Source organism: Semicossyphus pulcher, unplaced genomic scaffold, assembly GCF_022749685.1.
Source record: "Semicossyphus pulcher isolate SPU_LCO1_2020_fin unplaced genomic scaffold, fSemPul1.0.p SCAF_23, whole genome shotgun sequence".
NCBI classification, from domain to species: domain Eukaryota; kingdom Metazoa; phylum Chordata; class Actinopteri; order Labriformes; family Labridae; genus Semicossyphus; species Semicossyphus pulcher.
This window is the reverse complement of record NW_027211697.1, coordinates 13,384,716-13,403,708: the sequence shown is the minus strand read 5'-3', so window position 1 is coordinate 13,403,708 and position 18,993 is coordinate 13,384,716. Positions and strand designations below refer to the sequence as shown.

The window sequence follows — 18,993 nt, the reverse complement described above, 5'->3', positions numbered from 1 at the left end:
GTTTAAAACAACACTTTATCAAACAATGTTCATCATAACATAATCACCACAAACAACCTTTCAGCTATGAGCAAAAACTGTAGCACTGCTAGAGCGAAATAGTAAAGCAGACGCATTGAACGTTACCATGGAAACAGCCGTACGTAACTCCTGCTAGCTAGCTAGCAGCTGCCTGCTAGCTGTAGCTAATGTTAGCCCGCAGCACATACCAGAAGTAGCTTACGGCGCTAACTTACAGTTTTAATGCAGCTCATCCAGACAGTCCTCTTCTTCACCGTCGTCATCCCCCGTTTTATCCTCCATATTTACCATCACGATGTCTCCACCACATTAGCAATTATCCTCGTGGCTGGAGCTTGCAGTTTGTTATGTTGCAACAAACTTCCACTTTGCCTCATTCATGATCGATAAAAAATGTAAAGCTGTCCATAATCAGCTGGTCAGATTCAGAGCAGTCGCACGCACGAGTGTTTTGCATTTACCAGAATCGATCTGGAAGTTGTTGTAACTTCTCGACTAGAAACTGCTGGAGTAAAGCGTGTTTGTGTTAATCCAAACGTTCAATCACACGTGCACCGATAGGAGCCAATCACATCGCGCGAGCTGCAAGTCCAAATGTCATCAATACTCACGTAACTTGAACGTCATTCAGTAAATTTTCTTTTTAGAAAAAACAAGCAAGACAGCCAAAAAACAAAGTTGACTGACAGAAAAATGATCCAACAGATATACATACAAAATAGAAATAATAATAATAAAAAACATATAAAATAGAAATATATTGAAAGGGCAGTTGCACAAAATAAATCAAAAAACATTCTCATTGTTAGTTTTTACATATAAATATAGGCCAGAGAGATGTATGAATAATACTTTTTACTTTTTTTTATCACAATTATTTTTCCATCACTAAATTATTGGGTATGGGAGGGGAGGAGGAGGCCCCTCCCTCACATATTCCTGGAGCTCCCTCATACTGCAGAGTGACATAGATTGAAAAGTGTGTACACTAATATGCTACTTCATAGTCGATTATAACCCACACTATTTTTAGACAACCCTATGAACTGTCAGTTAATCTGAACACACATAAACACATACGAGGACACTGTAGCACACTGAGCATAGGGTTCAAGGGTTAATGAGCATTACATTAATGGACATAAATTCCAAAAGAGCGGGGGGAGGAGATTTGAGGGATTTATGTAGCTACAATATTTATTCATCAGTGTCCATCACAAAGACAAATAACAACTGGCCTCCTACCCAACAAATGGCTGCAGCAGATGGACAGAATGAAGTGAAATAATTGCAGTAAAAGCAGCACATTACAAAACACTCAGGACATATTTAAATACAGAGGATAACTTCTATTCTTAGATCAAATGTGTACTATTATTGTAAGCACTGGTTATACAACTCAATCAGGTAATTGCTGTGGATATCAGATTGCAATTTTGTTGTTGTATTGCAGAATTCTGATTTCCTTTAATGGCTCTGGGATGTGTCCTGTAGCTATTTGTTATGGTATTATACAAAGGTTTTATTACATTGGTGCATTAATGCAGGTCTTTTATATGCTGCAGTGAAAATAAGATGTGCACATTCTGCTGCAGCTTTATGAATACTGTCTCTCCCTCCCTGTTTTTTTATATCACACATTGTAAATCGGCCTCCTTTTCTCCCCTCTCATTCATCCCAGCATTCACTGTGGGTCCCTCTTGACCTTTGCATCCATCATCACACTCACCTCCTTTCCAACACATCAACTCCAGAGTGTGTGAACATTTTCAGATGTGTGTACTTGTGGCAGCTCAGTGCATCATTTCCCAAATGACTTGACCTCCATACAAGATAAACAAGCTTCGACTTGGAGAGGAGAAAATGTAAGATTTGTAGAAGCCCATCAAGGTTGTCATGATACCCCTGAGACTCCCATCAGTCTTTTTGTCTCTTTCTTTCACTCTTCTTTTTTCCTTGCCCTTGCAACAAACAACAAATATGATTCTTCAATCCTCTTTTCTTCATCAGCGCAGATCTGTTTTTGGCAATTACATAAATAAAAGCTTTCCTTTCCAATGTCCCACGTGCTCAACCCCACATAAAGACTGGATTTGAATACACAGACTCATAAATACAACAAACAAGCCACTCCCATCACAACTACCGTGAACAATTACTTGCATTAGAATGCATAGCCTCAGAGTTCCTGCCCTTTACCTTCACTCCTCCTCATCACAGGAAGCGTCCTCTGAGACTGGGGGGGAACAGCTGCCTGTAAGCCCCATGATCCAGCCCCAGAGACCCCAGTGTGGCTTAGCCTATCTTGGCCTTATATGCATAAATCATGTAAATTCTCCCAAAGGCAGAGGCCGCATCATGCAGGTTACATAAACCTGTGCACTCTCGGATGCCTGAGGGATGCCCCCCGCATTTTTGATACGACAGGAAGACTTAATCATGTTCCGGCTCAATGGTTTCAAGTAAGGTCAGGCTGCTGCCATGAAAACATCCAATCGTGGACATAAGAGAGACCCATGACCCACTTATATTTCACCAAACTTGCTGGGTGGAAAAACATAGCACATACATATGACATAGAAAGACAAATATGTATGCTTGCATACAATTGTATACGCATGAGCAGCGCTGGTAACCAGGCCCATTTCATATGCATCAGTGCATACTTGCACGCATGCGCAAAATGGGTACACAGCACACAGACATATTTACATTTACAATGTAATCTACCCAAATATGGTTCGCATGGTTAATTTTGTGTGATGTAATGCAACAGCGCTATCTTCTGTCCTGAGGACAAACTGCAGGACTGCAGCAAATTGACTGAGTGTGAACAAGTGGTTCTGTGTTTCTCTTCTTCTCTCGTTTATCTGACAGTAACCTGCTGATTCATCTGGATCAATAACCTTTTTCATCTGATGCAATGAACATGTCAATGACATTCGTGCATGCATGCATGTATGTGTGTGTGTGCACACATTGAGCTGACTAAAAACCCACCCACATACATGCAGAGGCTGAGCCGGAGGTTTCTATTGCTTCATATGAAATATCAGAAAAATGCCTCTTTTCAGCCCACGCCTTTCACCCTTCCTCCATACCTCCACTGTTTTCATTTCATTGCTCACCTCACCCTTTTAGTTAATCATTACCATTAGGTTCTTCATCCACACACCCTCTTAGTTGAATCCCTCGCTCATTTTTTTTCACTCACACTTTCCTCATTGAAGCTTTGTTTCTCTTCTCTCCCCCTCCCACGTATCCTCCCACCGCCTCCTTGCTTCTCGATCTCTGTCTGTCTCCTTATTCCTCCCCTGGCATCTCCCTCCGCCTCCCTCTTCCTTTGTCTGACGTCATAGAAACTGCAGTATAAGATCCAGGGCTTGCCTGCTTGACAGTGCCCATCATTCATTTAAAGACAACAAAGACAGCCAGAGAGATGAGCACTAGAGGAGCTGCAGAAGAGGGAAGAGAGGAGGCAGAAAGAGTTTGAGCCACACCCACATTACTGTGACATGTAGGTTGGATGCACCATGAGGGCTATTTGGTCAGCAAGCTGTGGGCAAGGTCGGCTTTAGGCTGCAGCATTTTTAATGATGTGACTCACTCTGGCATGGTGCAGCAAACTGAGCATGCAAGCAAGGCAAGAGGGTTCAGAAGAACTGGAGAGTGTCATACTGGTGTGTCACAGGCAGAAAGAGACACACTGAGTGAAGGATATGTCAGGGAAAAAGATTTGGAAGAAGGACACACTAACTTCTTACTTTATTTATGCTGTAAAAGAGCCAGTGCAAGACAAACAAGACAGGAAAGAAAAACAGAGTGGGATTGAAGGATGGACTGTTTGGTAAATGTGATGGTAAAAACAGAGTAAGACACTGGCTGATTTGCATTTTAAAGGATTATTGGCTCCCTAGTCAGGAGGCTACGCAACATGCTTACATGTGCACGCTCGCACAGACACATTATCTCCATTTTTAGAAAGAAATTCAAATGCAATCTCTCTCTGCATTTTTTAAGTCCAGCATCAGAGAACCAGCCCCTGTCGCGCATGAATCATCTCATAAATAGGAGAATACCTGAGTCTAATGCCTATTAAGTCTGACTTTTGCTTAGGTGATATAAAACATATGTGTCCCCTATGGCCAGTTTGCACTACAGACCACACAAAACTGCAGCTATATCATCCTAACTCAGGTGTTTGTGGATGAGTGGGCTGGTGGGTAGGTGGTGGATGGAGGCCTGTGGGGGCTGTGATTAAGGGAACACACAGTATGCTGAAAGGTTTTCAATTCTTGAGCTACAGTATAATGAATGTGCCAAGAAGCTTGTGCATTTATTGCACTAGAGACATCTTGTGGAGAAATCGTGCAAAAGCATCATATATAAACATGAATCATCAGTGGAACTGCTTTAGAGGAAATTCAAAGTTTATTTAAACACAATGAAGAAGTGAAAATGTATCTTCATTATCTTTACAAAAGATTCATTATTGCAACAACCAATTCTTAAAAAATACATCATATTATCCTGCATGGTTCGATGATTCATTATGCATGGCTAACTTTCCTATGACCAAAAGTATAGGGAAGTAAATAAAAACATCCCAGCTAATACATAATACCCTTGCCCGTCACTATTTTAACTAATTTTATTGGTATATGTAGATTTCCAGAAAAGCCTTTCCATGATATGGTAAAATGTGCAAAAATTATAAAACAAACATGTTTTGCGCAGCTCTTTCCTATTCCCAACTACTTAGGGACAAATTCCTTTAAAAATGCACTAATTAAAAGGTTAATTCAAAATGGTAAAACACACTACAAACATAAACAACAACGATCAGCATAGTCCCAGACTTCCATGAACAGATGTTTATCTGAGATAAAGTGTCTGACTGTTCTCCAGCCTAATTCCATCTCATATCATGACAAGCATCGTTGTGAATCGTGACTGTATCATTTGTGTGCTAGCATGAATGAGCGGATGGACCTGAAAACTATGAATGAATGGAATAAATAACGCTGCATTCACGTGCTCTTCGAATGCTCGGAGTTCCCCAGATGAGAAGTCGCAGGTCTAGGTGCGTTCACGATATTTAAGTCGTAATGTGGAAACATCAGGGATGCTTGAAAAGACATATTATATTTTACTGCTCAAAAGTAAACTAGGTCACTCTCCGTGCTACAATTGCAAATTTGCCATAGGCTAACGTTAATTTGAAATACTTGAATTAACCAACAAATTAAGCCAATGTTTACTTTGATTCGCCTTGCTTCTGCGTAATATGACAATGACAATTCTGTAAACTAGGCATGTCTGTTACCAAAATGTTCTCTGACTTCCCCAGTTGTTATTCCGACCCGTGGCGGCTTTTGAATTTTCCAGTCGGGAACTTATTTTTCCTATTATTGTGACACCACATGAATGCAACATGAATGTCGTGTACCTACGTCATCTTTTCCTCTGCGGATGGATATTTTCAGTGAGAAGTGTAGTTCCGGGATATGGAACTACACTTCTCTGGATGAAGAGGAAAACCCCGTTAAGGGTGTAAGGATACGACGGAGCTACACGTCGCTAGCAGGTGCATAACGCTAGGAAATCACAATTACCAGCCGAACGATGGCATAGCATATGGTGTTTTCCCTTTTTCACCGAGAGAAGACACGTCCGCCACAAACCATAACCTTGGGCTTTCACGAGAATAATGTCACGGTAAGTTATACGAGCAGTCTACTGTCCACCGTTGCATGTACTGTTAGCTAAAAGCGAAATGTAGCATGTATGGCTAACAGCTGACAACTCAGACTGTATACATTACAATGGTCTCTGGAGCAGTTTTGTCAATTCGAAATGAATGTTTAATCGCGTACTCTACTGTTTGTGTGCAAATACTGATAAATAACCGTAAATGCAGTCGGTCGAATATGTTGCTTTTGAGAAATTAAGTATTGCTCATTTTTTAGTCTTTCGACTGCATCTGACGTCAGCTGCGATTTGACGTCACGTTAATAAAGCTAACACTGAACATTAAACTTCTTGTAGGACTGTGTTTCCACCTACATGCAGCTAAGCAGAATACTTAAATAGCACCTCAAGTTATATATCTGTATATGGTTTGTGAGTGTAATGAGCAGCCGTGCATAATGTTGGATTTGCAGCCTTGATTAAATGATTGATTTTCAGTGGTGCCTTCACAGCTGATGGATGCTGCAGTCTTTAAAAAAAAAAAACTATCATTATGTATAAACCTAAAATATTCCTCTATGCAGCTCAAATACCAAATCCAGGTGAGTCACTTGTTGCTGCCGCTAGTTTAGCTCCTGCCAAGAATGATTAACAGATGATAAAGAGGATGATCAAATGAAGTAAGTCATGATGAAGCCCCTCTTCCCCCTTTCAGCAGAATTAAACTTTATTTCTATAGCACCTTTTTAAAAACAAGATGTTATAAAGTGGTAGGACAAACAAAGCAAAAACAGGATACTCTGATGGCAATGGAACAGCAGAAACCCAACAATAAGGGCAGAGCAGACAAGACAATATGAAGGTGCAGTCAATATGAAGTTAAACCAGGAGAGCAAAAGATGCAAGAACACAGCAGGGAGAAGGTAGGATGATAAAGACGGGGATGTGCTTTAAAGTGATGAGTAAAATCTTAGAATCATTTCTTAATCTGAAGTAAAGCCAAGATTGGGGGATGTGATGTCATCTGTTAAAGCCCGTAAGAAGCGGTTTGTAGGCGAGAGAGTGCTTAATGGTTTGTGCCGGAAAGGAGGAAGTAACAGTTGTCCAGTCTGTAGACAATTACTGCGTGAATGTCTTTTTCTATGTTCTTATTTCCCTGTTCTTGAGGGAGAGACACTCCTGGTCACCACAGTGGCACATACCCGACTGTGTAACAAAGACTGTTAATGAATGGATACATGTCACGCATGACTGTGTATGTGTATGTGTGAGTGACACAGAGAAAGATGGAAAGACACCGTCTGCCAACGTAAACAGAGGACTGTCTATCATTATTCATCCGAAGCTAACTTGGCAGGACACGAGGCAGTATTTGTCTGACATACATGGCTGTGTGGGTGGGCGTTTTGACAAGAGGGGAACATGAGTCACCATTGTTGTGGTTGCTGTGAACAACTGGAGGAGGTGTTTGGGAAAGGGGAGGGGTGGGGGATGTCAGTACAGCAGCCCTGTAGGGCCACACACACTCTTACCCAGTGTGTACAGCAGGATGTTAGTCTTTGTTTTACTTGAACAGGGTGTTGACCAGTGTGTGCAAACACAGGTGAGCACAGCCGCACCTCGGTAATGGATGAGATTCTCCTTTGTTCTGATGGGAAAACTTCAAATGTTCTCTGATAAGTGAGCAAAAGTGATTTGGGTTCTTCATGGTGTTTCTGGGAGCTTCATGCGTGGGAGTTTACATGACTGCATCAAAGTGATAACAGAATTTGGTTTCCTGCAAGTGACAGCAGTAACTATGACGGATGTAGGGTTTTAATGTAATCCCTCGATGCTTTGCAGTGCCCGACGGTTGCTGACTTTTCCCTGCATAAATTGTAATTGTCACACAACATAATTCCTTCTTCTTGAGTAATATCAGCTGATGCTTCTGGCCCAATAATATATATTTACTGTCAAGATTACCCTTTTGAATTGTAGTGCTTATTATGTACTAGAGTTTGACGATAAAAGCTGTGGGACTGTCAGAATCAATCAAGTTTATTGCCAAGTAGGTTTACACATACAAGGAATATGACTTGGTGTTTAGGTGCAGAACAATAAACACAGAAGTAGAATAAAAACAGCTATTAAACGGTGGTACTCGTATTGCCAGGGACCTTTAAATTGAAATAAAAATAGATAATAAGAGTAAGATATAAAAAAGCAATATAATGCATATGTACAACAGGTGTGATTAAAGAGCTGTACAGATGTGCAGGTTCGTACAAGATGATGGTAGTGCAAATGTTTAACAGTATAAAATTAAAAACAGTCTGATGTAAACATACAGTATGTAGTCCAGTGTGCGCTAAATGTAGCGCATGAATCTGCAGTAAAGACGTAACATTAATGTGATGTTAAGTGAGGATGAGAGTCAGTGTCATGAGGGGGGGGTGGGGCCGAGGCCTTGTCGATGAGGCTGGCAGCAGAGGGGAAGAAACTGTTCCTGTGTCGGGAGGTTTGGTGCTGATGGAGCGCAGCCTCTTGGCGGAGGCGAGGCTCTCAAAGAGACTGTGTTCATTTGTTCATCAAACAGGAATACTCTGGAAATGTTTAATATTTATATACAGAGTCCTGGTTGTTTTTTTTTAATTCATTTACCTTCTCAATTGATTTTGATTATATACAAATATATATATTGATATTTTCATATTGACGCTAATATGGGAGTTCATTCATACAAAGTGCAGATTTTTATAAACAGCATTAGGAAGATTTATTTTTCTTATGTTACACCTGAATTCGAGGTCACTGTTTATTACAATTTGATGAGAAATGTTCGTGCTTCAGTTGAAGTATTTTGTCGAAGGAACCCTCAAATTATGTTCTTAAAACATGAGAAAGACAAACTGAGACAGTTGATTTTACAGTTGATCATTTTGGTAAAATCTGAAATGGTAATCTTTAGAAATTATGTTTTAATAATGCATGCAAATCATTCGCTATTTCAGCCTATTTACTGCAGGTTAACGAGGATCACAGTAACAGCTGGTACCCACAAATAGCTGCTGCTCTCCTTGTTTGCAGTTAGGGTCACGTCTTACCTGACTCTGAAGTCCAACTGTGACGTCTTCAATGCTCCTTATTTGTCAGGTTCAAAAAACCCCAAATATTGACTTTACTATCACATGACAGAGATGTAGGTGTGATGGTTTAAGGTGTGTATTGTCCTATATTGCTTTAATATCTTCCTGCCCATGTGCCACAGATGAAATTGGCCGTGATGTTGACTCTGGATTGAAAGTTGTCGTGCAACTAAAAAAAGCTGCAGCCAGCAAAAGCAATATTATTTGCAAACTTAATTTTTACCTTTAAGTGGCTTGATCAACTTATCGTGTCGGGTTAGACTTCTCTTCCTGATGCAGAAGACTTTCTAATTAGTTTGTCAATATGTGCAACAGTTGCAGGTGGGGTTCAGTCGTGTTGGTTTTCTTGGCAGCTGATTAAACTGTCTTGTAAGGGAGCAGTTTCAGAATCCCAGTCCTCCCCTGAGCTACACACGGAGCTAGCCTGAAAGCACTTGGCCATGCTCCAAACCTCAAATTGATTTCTCATCTCTCTTTAAGTCCTAAATCCCTCTTCAGATGCGGCAAGCCTGCTGCTGGAATGAATCACTTTGGCAGGGTGTTTGCATGCTGCTGAGCCTCTTTCAGGTTACAGTTGTTGCTCTGTTGTGTCTGCCGTGTGAGCCTGTGTGTGGTCGCATTTCCTCTCTCAGTAAACTTGATATGGCTTTGAAATCAAGATGTTATTAACACAATTAAGTAAAAACATTTCACTATTAAACAAATAATTAATGGAACTTTTCTGTCGTCATCAAAGTGGTGAATATCGTGTCTGCTTTGAACGCATTTGGACAGCAGCAGATTTGTTGTTTCTATTTTGTATCTGCATTTTTCTGCTTCTACTCTTTTTTAATATGCGTTTATCTGCAGCACATTTATTGTTGCATTAAATTAAACGTTCATTCAAGTGTATAGCAGCTTGTAGGCCAAAAGGCTGTTCTGGAATTGCATATATGAAAATAGAAATAGAAACATGCTGTCAAATACAATACAAGAACACAAGATGCAAGAAAGAATGTCTGTTAAATTTGCCCCAGGACCTGTGCTGTCTGAAAATGGGAGATAAACACAAAGTTAAGTGAACTTAATTGCCCTCTGGCAAATCCAGCAGTCATATGGCCATGAGAGGACACACCCTGGTTCTCTTTCTCTCTCTCTTACTGTAATCGCGTAATCTCCCTTCATTGATGCTTGAAGGAGGAACATTGCTTTGTTGCAGGGTTGTTGGGCTTGCTGTTTCTCTATTGAAAAGGTAATTGCATCATTTTTTTGCAGGAAACAGGACATGTTTTGATTGCAAAGAGGAAGGATTAGAGAAGATGGACTGTAATAACTTTGAATCACTGACAGAAGGTAGCCTAGAGGAGGCACAGAATAATTCCAGACATTGTGCATAAAGTGTAACTCTCTGTTGGATGGATTTTTAATCTCCAGTATGTCTCGTATGACTTCAGAGATTTCCTCCTGCTTTTTGGACAGTCCTGGAATTGAACCACCGTCCTTTTCTCTTCCTGTGTTTCTCCTTTTTACAGAGTGGGGACTGTCTGCTGATCTCCTTTTTCCAGTGTGACCACAGAGTGTTCAAATAGAGGCCAAACACTCTAATACCAACATAATGTCAGGTAAAGATTAAAAGTGTTGAAAGCTCTGTTCAACACGCCCTGTTTTTGTCCCAAAATAAACACCGACCTTTGGTCACTGAAATACCTCGGATCGTCAGTAAATTCTTGGTTCATTGTATTAAACGTTATCACAGGAATGAATGCCCTACTCTTTTCTTTGGATCTCTAATTTGGGGTTTTAACCTGCTTTGCCGTTCTCAAAATTCCCCCCAACACATTTGTAACCTCTGAATCGGTGTCTGTTTCAGGTACCTACACCCCGGCCCCTGGCGGGCCCTTCTCTGCTCTCACCCCGAGCATGTGGCCCCAGGACATCTTGGCCAAGTACCATCAAGTAAGGATTTTTTTTTGTGTGCAAAGCATTATGGTTTTTTTTTTTTAAATAACTATAAATAGACAAAACGAATCAAATGAAATTAGAAAAATAACAAACTGTGATAGAACAGCCGGAAATAGATAAATATAATAAATAAATAAAATCAAGGATGCATCTGCACAGCATGACAGAATATTCAGACACATCTCAGTGGGGTTTTTGTTTTCATGTGACTCTGTGACGTGATCTGTTGTGTTGTTCATCAGTCATCTAAGATGCTCAGAATAGCTGCTGTGTCCTTCCTCAGCAGGGTGTTTCACAGTCATCTTCCCCCTAACAATAAAATGCATGTTTCCCTCTGCAGAAAGATCCATCCGAACAGCCTGAGGTTCAGTATGATGAGTTTGGCTTCAGAGTGGATCCTGAAGGTAACGTGTTCGCTCACATGGACGCACGCCTTTCTTCTGTTTTCTCCAGTTTTTCCACTCTGGTGAAATTCCTGAATTTTTGTTCATGTAACATAAAAGAGTTCATGTGATCTCAGGAGTTGTGACAGGAACTTTTTTTTGTTCTAAACCACTTTGAAGACAAGTTTTTCTCCGTGCTTTTATAAGCCTATAATTCTTTTGACAGTTGTAAATGTTCTGCATTCAGCTGTTTGTTAAGAGATGTGATGTGGGTTATTAATTTTGCTCCAGAGTTAAATTGCACACATGACAAAGTCAGCTGCTTGTAGGTGTGTTCAGTGGGTGTCTCCCATAAAGGCAGTTCTATTTTTGTCCGTGTTATTTAACCACTTGTCTCTTATCAAGACATTTTCCGCCCCACTCACTTCCTGATTTGTTTTTCATTGTGTCACTTAATGATTTTTATAATAGTTTTGAGCTTGACTACATCAAAATAATGCTTGCTTTAATTTTCTGCTGTTCCAGCTTCATCAGTTCTAAAGTTTGCATGAGGCTCTCTTATGTTGATATTATTGTAACAAAGAACACAAACACTAACATTGTATTTGACTCTCTCCTCACTCAGACGGTGGAAAGTTCCGGTCCTGGCTGGGCACAGAAGGCTCACCCCAGCGTGAAGACCCCCAGCAGCGACTGCGCTGGCAAGCCCACCTGGAGTTCACCCATAACCACACGGTGGGTGACCTGACCTGGGAGCTCATCGATCCCGTCCTTCCACGCTCGGAGCGTCTGCGCTCCCTGGTGTTAGGTGGCATCCCTCACAGCATGAGGCCACAGGTGAGCAGACTGGATCAGCATGGGGAAGCTATTTGTGTGCCTCATGCAAAATTAATACCTGAAATTCTTACAATAACAGACCAAATAAGAATCCTACTTATTGTGTTTGTCTGGTAGCTCTGGATGCGTCTGTCTGGAGCGCTGCAGAAGAAGAGGACCTCTGAGATCACCTACAAAGAGATCATTAAGAACAGTTCCAATGATGACAACTCCACAGCCAAACAGGTAAAACTACCAGCTTTAGGACATGCAAACAAACGCAGACTCACTACAGTGATCTTAACCAGCGTAGGAGAGCATGCTTTCATAATGTTTGGTTAATAAAGTGGAAACAACCCACTCATATGGAATCAAATAACCTTTATTGGCAAATCTATATGAAATAAACGTTTGCATGGATTCCACAAATTCTGCACAGCCCCAAAACACAATAGTAGTATAATAGTGTAGCAGCTGTCTATATATTCGACTATAGCTTTTGCCTTAAGTTAATAAAATATTATTCATTAGCTATATGAATCACATATTGTTCATTAAACTTGTATACCGTCATTTAAAATATGTAAAAAGTAGAAATAAAGTGCCTGGCACAGCAGCCTAACTTGATTACTTTAATTATTTGAATCTCCGGCATGCCGTCAGGAGCGGACTGGGTCACGTGGCTGTATTCTCCTGCATAACAGACACGGGACAGCATATTAATATCTGTGGGCAAGGGTCGTTATGTTTGAGGATAACAATTAACTGACCTCTCAGTTCCGTGTGTTTTAGAGAGAGTGGGCATCAGAATGAGCGCACATGATGGTCAGCTTGGCGTCAGTCTCTGGCTGTTTTTTGCCCGTGCGTGGCTCGAGGTGAAGCGTCCGTGTGTGGAGGAGCAGCAAAGCAGTATCATGATTTAAAGAGACGAGGGAAACAGATGCTCGCCGTCTCTCTGTCCCATAAGCAACTTAATTTCACTGTGTCAGCAAATATACACTGATATTTCTGTATGAGGAAGAGCGCTGCTGTACGTCCCTGTGTGAGTAACACACAAGGGGGCTGCTATCCCATGAAAAGATCAAATCTATGCATCCCTTTAGAAGTAACATATTTTCTCACAAGGACACAGGAAGATACAAAGATGAGGTATAAAATGGTTTGAGTGCTACCGTGATGATATACAGTCTATCTGAGTCTGAGTCACAGTTAACTCCTCATGATTAGATTCTAGAAAACCAGGTGCTCTTCTTTACCAGGATGAATGCGAGGCCTTCATGACATTATTATTTATTTTCCCATCTTGTCGTTCTTTGTAATCATGATGTGATTGCTCCTTGTAAACTCCCTCAGATAGAGAAGGACCTCTTAAGGACGATGCCGACCAATGCGTGTTTCAGTAATCTGACCAGTGTCGGTGTGCCGAGGCTGAGGAGGGTACTGAGAGGCCTGTCATGGCTCTACCCAGACATTGGGTACTGTCAGGGCACTGGGATGGTAAGAACAAGGACATACAGAATCCACGAACAACTACATGACACCACTCAGCTTACTCAACATGTAATTAAACTGCACATAAACTTTAAGAAGCCGTTCATTATGTTTACGTCATCCTCACGTTTCTTATATGTACATCGTCTCCTCCCCTCAGGTGGTTTCCTGCCTGCTGCTCTTCCTTGAGGAGGAGGATGTGATGTGGATGATGTGTGCTCTTATCGAAGATCTCCTTCCTCCATCCTACTTCTCTTCCACTTTGCTGGGCGTCCAAACGGACCAGAGGGTTCTCCGCCAGCTCATTGTTCAGTACCTGCCGGCCCTCGACCGCCTCCTGCAGGACCATGACATAGGTGAGGACGGAGCCCTAAAAAACAGATTAAATGAATATAATATACAGTTATTAACTTCCTCCTTCTTTAAAATCCAGAGCTGTCGCTGATCACCCTGCACTGGTTCCTGACATCGTTTGCCAGTGTGGTGGACATCCGTCTGGTCCTGAGAATCTGGGACCTGCTCTTCTATCAGGGCTCGCTGGTGCTCTTCCAGGTCACACTGGGCATGCTCAAGCTCAAGGTATTTGCACTACGCACACTATTATAGCGAGAAGTCTCCCCCAAGCTTATTGATAATAACTAAATGTTTATCCTCTTCGACCCAAGGAGGAGGAGCTCGTATCATCAGAGAACTCTGCATCCATTTTTAACACTCTGTCAGACTTGCCGAGCCAGCTGAGAGACGGGCCTGCAGTTCTTGGGGAGGCGATGAGGCTTGCAGGGTCACTATCCCAGGAAACCCTGGAAGCCCACCGACACAAACACTTAGCTTACATCCTGAATGAACAGACGCAGCTCAACAATGGAAACAACACGACACTCAACACCAATCTCAACAAGGTCTGTCACCATAAGTTCTAAACAAGAATTACATAGAAAAAAGCTCTTATTAAAATGGTTAGAACTCATAATTGATCCTGTGTTTGTGTCTGCTCAGGTGGTGAGGAGACAGTCCCTGCGCAGGAAGTCCACCCTGAGCTCTCTGCTGTTCGGGGAGGATGAAGCAGAGGCGCTGAAGTCTAAGAACATAAAGCAGACGGAGCTTGTTGCAGCCCTGCGAGAGGCCATCACTCGCACTGCAGAGCACTTCCACTGTCTGGACCCGCGTCACTCCAGCACTGTGAGTTCACACACAGGAACAGTGTGCTGAATGTCCTGTAGTGGACTAAGAGGAGCATTGCAGTAGGAATCCCTTCAGTACATATTGTAACACCATCTTCTCCCATCCCGTCTCTGCAGGACCTGACGCCAGACTACTCCATGGAGAGCCACCAGCGAGATCATGAAAACTTCCTCGTGGTGTCTCGCACCCGACGGAGACGGGCGAAGGCTTTGCTGGACTTTGAGCGACACGATGACGATGAGCTGGGCTTCAGGAAGAATGACATCATCACTGTGAGTCCCTACTTACACACACACACACACACACACATACAAAGAAAACAATGCTTCCTGCTTTTTCCAACAGTGTACAGATTCTCATTCCCTCGTGTTGTGGTCTTTCTTCTCAGATAATCTCACAGAAGGATGAACACTGTTGGGTTGGAGAGCTCAATGGTCTTCGAGGTGTGTGGTTTTCCTTGTTGCACTCTGCTCTGGTCCGTCTTTCAGCTCTTTTCACATCAGTCTTCTTCTCTCCTTCTCTTCCTCAGGATGGTTTCCGGCTAAGTTTGTGGAGATCTTAGATGAAAGAAGCAAAGAGGTCAGGAAACAGTTAATTATCATCGTTATAAAGTGTTTGCTTACATGCAGACTTTAATTTGCTCAGCTGATGTCCCTTTGATCATCAATCCATGTAATTTGTTTATGTCCTCACATTCCTTTTCTGTGTGTGTCCAGTACTCATTAGCAGGTGATGACTCTGTGACGGAGGCAGTGACCGATCTGGCCCGGGGCACCCTGTGTCCGGCCCTAAAGGCGATATTTCAGCACGGTCTGAAGAAACCGTCTATCCTGGGAGGGCCGTGTCACCCATGGTTATATATAGAAGAGGTAAGAGAGTGAATCTACATGGCACCATTTTACACACAGCTGACGTGTTAGATTCACTAAAGGACTTCTGTCTCTTCTGGTTTTCTCTCAGGCGGCCAGCAGAGAGGTCGAGAGAGACTTCAACTCTGTTTATTCCAGACTGGTGCTGTGTAAAACATACAGGTACAACCATCATTATGTTTTCTTTTTCTTTGTCTAACTCTTCTTCACATGAACACTTTACAGGTAGGGACGGGTGCCGAAACCCGGGGCTGAAATATGAAATACTGCAGCACTGGTAAACTTCAGACGTTATCGGTTCTGCTTTCAGTACTGCAGAAATAAAGAAAATACATTTCCTGTTTCTTATTGTTACAAAAACGTTATCTTGCACATTTAATCTCACCAACCGTATCTGCAATAAGATGAAGACATTCGTCTGTGATGCATATTCCCAATCCAGAATAGGGATCTCTCTCTCACGGAGCCTGTGTGCGAGGGGTGGGGGAAGCTCTTTAAACAGTTTATTGTAAAGTTCAGACTCGACAGGTGTTTACTCTTTTCCATGTTTGTAACGCAGCTTTAAACGAGCGCGCAGCAGCTCGTCCAGATAATAATCCCTGTCCTGCGTAACGGCTCCACATGTGGACAAAGTGTGGCCGTGTGCCGGGGTTGAGCCTCGCACACGATTATATTAATAATGACAATATTGTTTTTACAGGCAAATACATTTTTTGATCATTCAAAAGGTGGAATTGTCGTCATGATCACTGTAAACTCAGAGCGCGATAGCCCTTATAATACTGCACCGCAGTTACCACCAGCTCTCTGCAGACGTCAATATTTTCACTCTAACTGCGCGGTGCTGTTAGCGCTGGTGTTTGTGAATTAGGTGCTTGTTTCCACGAGGCTCAAAGGGGCCAAATTTACCCTGAACATTTGCGTAATGACTCGTTTAAATACACGCAAACGGCACCGGAGCACAGAGATGCTGTTTGCTCTACAGCACATTTCGGGGTGCGTTCAACCCTCTGAGTGTGCTTGTAGAATGAGGCGCAGTCATTTGCACAGGATCAGTGGGTGCAAAAGCCGCACAATCCTTTCGTGAATTCCCCCCTGAGATCGTAAAACACCTCGTCTACTATTATTAAAAATATATGATGAAATGTACGTTGGCAGAGGAATGAGGAATGCACTCTTTATGTGTACGCCTGCATCATGAGGTAACAGTTTATTCTCTTGTGGTATTCATCAGGTTAGATGAAGATGGGAAAGTACTAACACCAGAGGAGCTGCTATACAGAGTGAGTAAGCATTTTATCACTTTATTCTTAATTAATTTTCTGTGTATGAAACAACAGCAGTGTGTTTCTTGATGATTCTCTACTGAGGCCGAGCCATGCCTGTAAATCAGCCTTTAGAAATGTGTGGTAATAAATAATACATGAGCGCCCCCTGTCTGCTCTCCTCAGGCGGTGCAGTCAGTCAACATGAGTCACGACACGGCACACGCTCAGATGGATGTCAAGTTTAGGTCTCTTGTCTGCGTTGGCCTCAAGTGAGTTTTCAGTGCTGACAAACACACAGATGTAAAATAGTTAAAGGCTCTGTTAACAGTATATTAACATGTTTCTGCCCCACCAGTGAGCAGGTGCTGCACCTGTGGTTGGAGGTGTTGTGCTCCAGCATGGCTGCTGTAGAGAAATGGTATCATCCCTGGTCGTTCCTCCGCAGCCCTGGATGGGTGCAGATCAAGTGTGAGCTCAGGTAGGAACACAGATTACATTAACATCACAGTCTTTTATGTTTATGGTCTAGTAGCGTGAAAATATCAGTAAGAAAACTATATAAATAACCAAAAACCCAAGAAATAACCAGCTGACTTCTGTTGTGTCGTCAGGGTCCTCTCAAAGTTTGCCTTCAGCCTCTCCCAAGACTGTGAGCTACCTGATAAGAAAGAGGTGAGCCAGAGATGCAACCACTGCATCCCCATATATCCTCTCTCTGGTGTAGTGTTGATTTGGTCATTTCCTCTGTTTTCCAGGAGAAGGAGCAGAGACCGCTGAAGGAGGGAGTGCAGGACATGTTGGTGAAACATCACCTCTTCAGCTGGGACATTGACGGCTAAACACACAGCCAAAGAAAGCAGCTGAATCCTTCTCTGTCCTGCGTGTCTGTGTATATTTGACGTCTCTTCACCTGTTCCCTGCAGATTATCAATCATAAAAGAGACACAGTTGTCTGCTAAAGTAAGTGAATACTTTACAGACACTGTCACATCACCGTTCAGCACGGGACAATGATGTCACACTTATAATCATTTTAGGGACTCTGATGACGAGCTTGTATGTGCTGAAGCATGTGTGCATTATGGTGCATACTTTATTTAAATTAAGTAGGAGATTGCACTACATGTTACAAACTGTACAGAACACCTGTAGTAAAGAATATGTTTACCTTTAGGACAGGAGCACTCAGTGTGTCCTTACAGGAAGTATTTCTCCAGTACTAACTGTTCTCTCTGTTCCACTATTCAAAGGTAACAGTGCATTTATTTAGTGCAAGATAGAGATGTACAGATTATTCTCTTGCATAAGTTGTATCTGCAAATAAAATGGAGACATATATTCTGTAAATTCCCTAAAAATTTAAAGACCAAAACAACGAGAACATTCCTGAACATTGAGCAGCAAAGTAAAATTATTTTTGACAGGAATGCTACTTACCTCAATATCACGATTTCCACAAAATATATCTAATTAAATCCTGATGTTGCACATGCCAAGGAAAGCCTTTTCAAGTTGTAACGCGAGACGGTGGGTGTGTGTGCTAGCCTAACAGTGGTAGTGAACAGTCTGCACCTGTATGACATGATGTGCACGAGGCAGAGAAAAACTTTGTGTTACAATCAGCTGATAAATGTCACATATGATTTGTAATTTTTTCCTTGTATATAAAGTAAACTGTTACGTTGCGTGTGACTAAATGTGCCCTTGTAAGTTAAAGCAAATCAGCATGTCATCCTTTGTTGACAAACTGATTTACAAACTGAACTTTAGTTCTGACTAAAAGTTCCACATGCATCAGAAAACAGGGCGTTGTCTGATTCATTTATTCTAACTGTTCATTCTAAGAAAGGGTAAATGGGGATTTGAGTGTTTTATGATGCACAGGATTTTCTTTCTACAATTTAGGTTTCTGTTCATGTTTTGTGTTTGTTGTTATACCTGCAAGATATTTAGATCTGGCAGGTGTTATGCTTTAAATTGGCCTGTTCTTTAAGTTGAAATGTCTTTGTAGCTTCCCCGTCTGCAGAAAACAATCAACTTAGTTTCTGCTTTTATGTGTAAAATGTAGAAGTACACAAGAACAAACCAGCTAATAGTTGTCGCTTTTCACCTGAAGTTTGGAAATAATGAGACTACAGGGAATCTACACAGGCAACGTATTTGTGTGCCGGGAAGCACCGCTCCAATGTTATTCAATGCTGCA

General features: G+C 41.9%; 1 protein-coding gene across 2 annotated transcripts; it reads left to right on the top strand.

The window, feature by feature from the left end:
• Positions 1–5,585: 5,585 nt before the first annotated feature.
• On the top strand, positions 5,586–18,475 carry sgsm3 (small G protein signaling modulator 3). Of its 2 annotated transcripts, none has more exons than XM_069674053.1 (21): positions 5,586–5,739; positions 10,352–10,441; positions 10,690–10,775; positions 11,122–11,185; positions 11,790–11,899; positions 12,119–12,226; positions 13,334–13,477; positions 13,632–13,827; positions 13,905–14,050; positions 14,137–14,370; positions 14,468–14,650; positions 14,770–14,925; positions 15,042–15,096; positions 15,183–15,232; positions 15,370–15,522; positions 15,614–15,684; positions 16,757–16,805; positions 16,974–17,059; positions 17,146–17,268; positions 17,402–17,462; positions 17,546–18,475. In XM_069674053.1, the coding sequence occupies exons 2-21, from the start codon at positions 10,435–10,437 to the stop codon at positions 17,627–17,629; spliced, it is 2,166 nt and encodes a 721-aa protein (XP_069530154.1). In that variant the 5' UTR covers positions 5,586–5,739; positions 10,352–10,434; the 3' UTR covers positions 17,630–18,475. The 2 variants fall into 2 exon arrangements, with proteins under 2 accessions (XP_069530154.1, XP_069530153.1); XM_069674052.1 differs by having other exon boundaries at positions 11,790–12,001.
• The last annotated feature ends 518 nt before the right edge of the window (positions 18,476–18,993 follow it).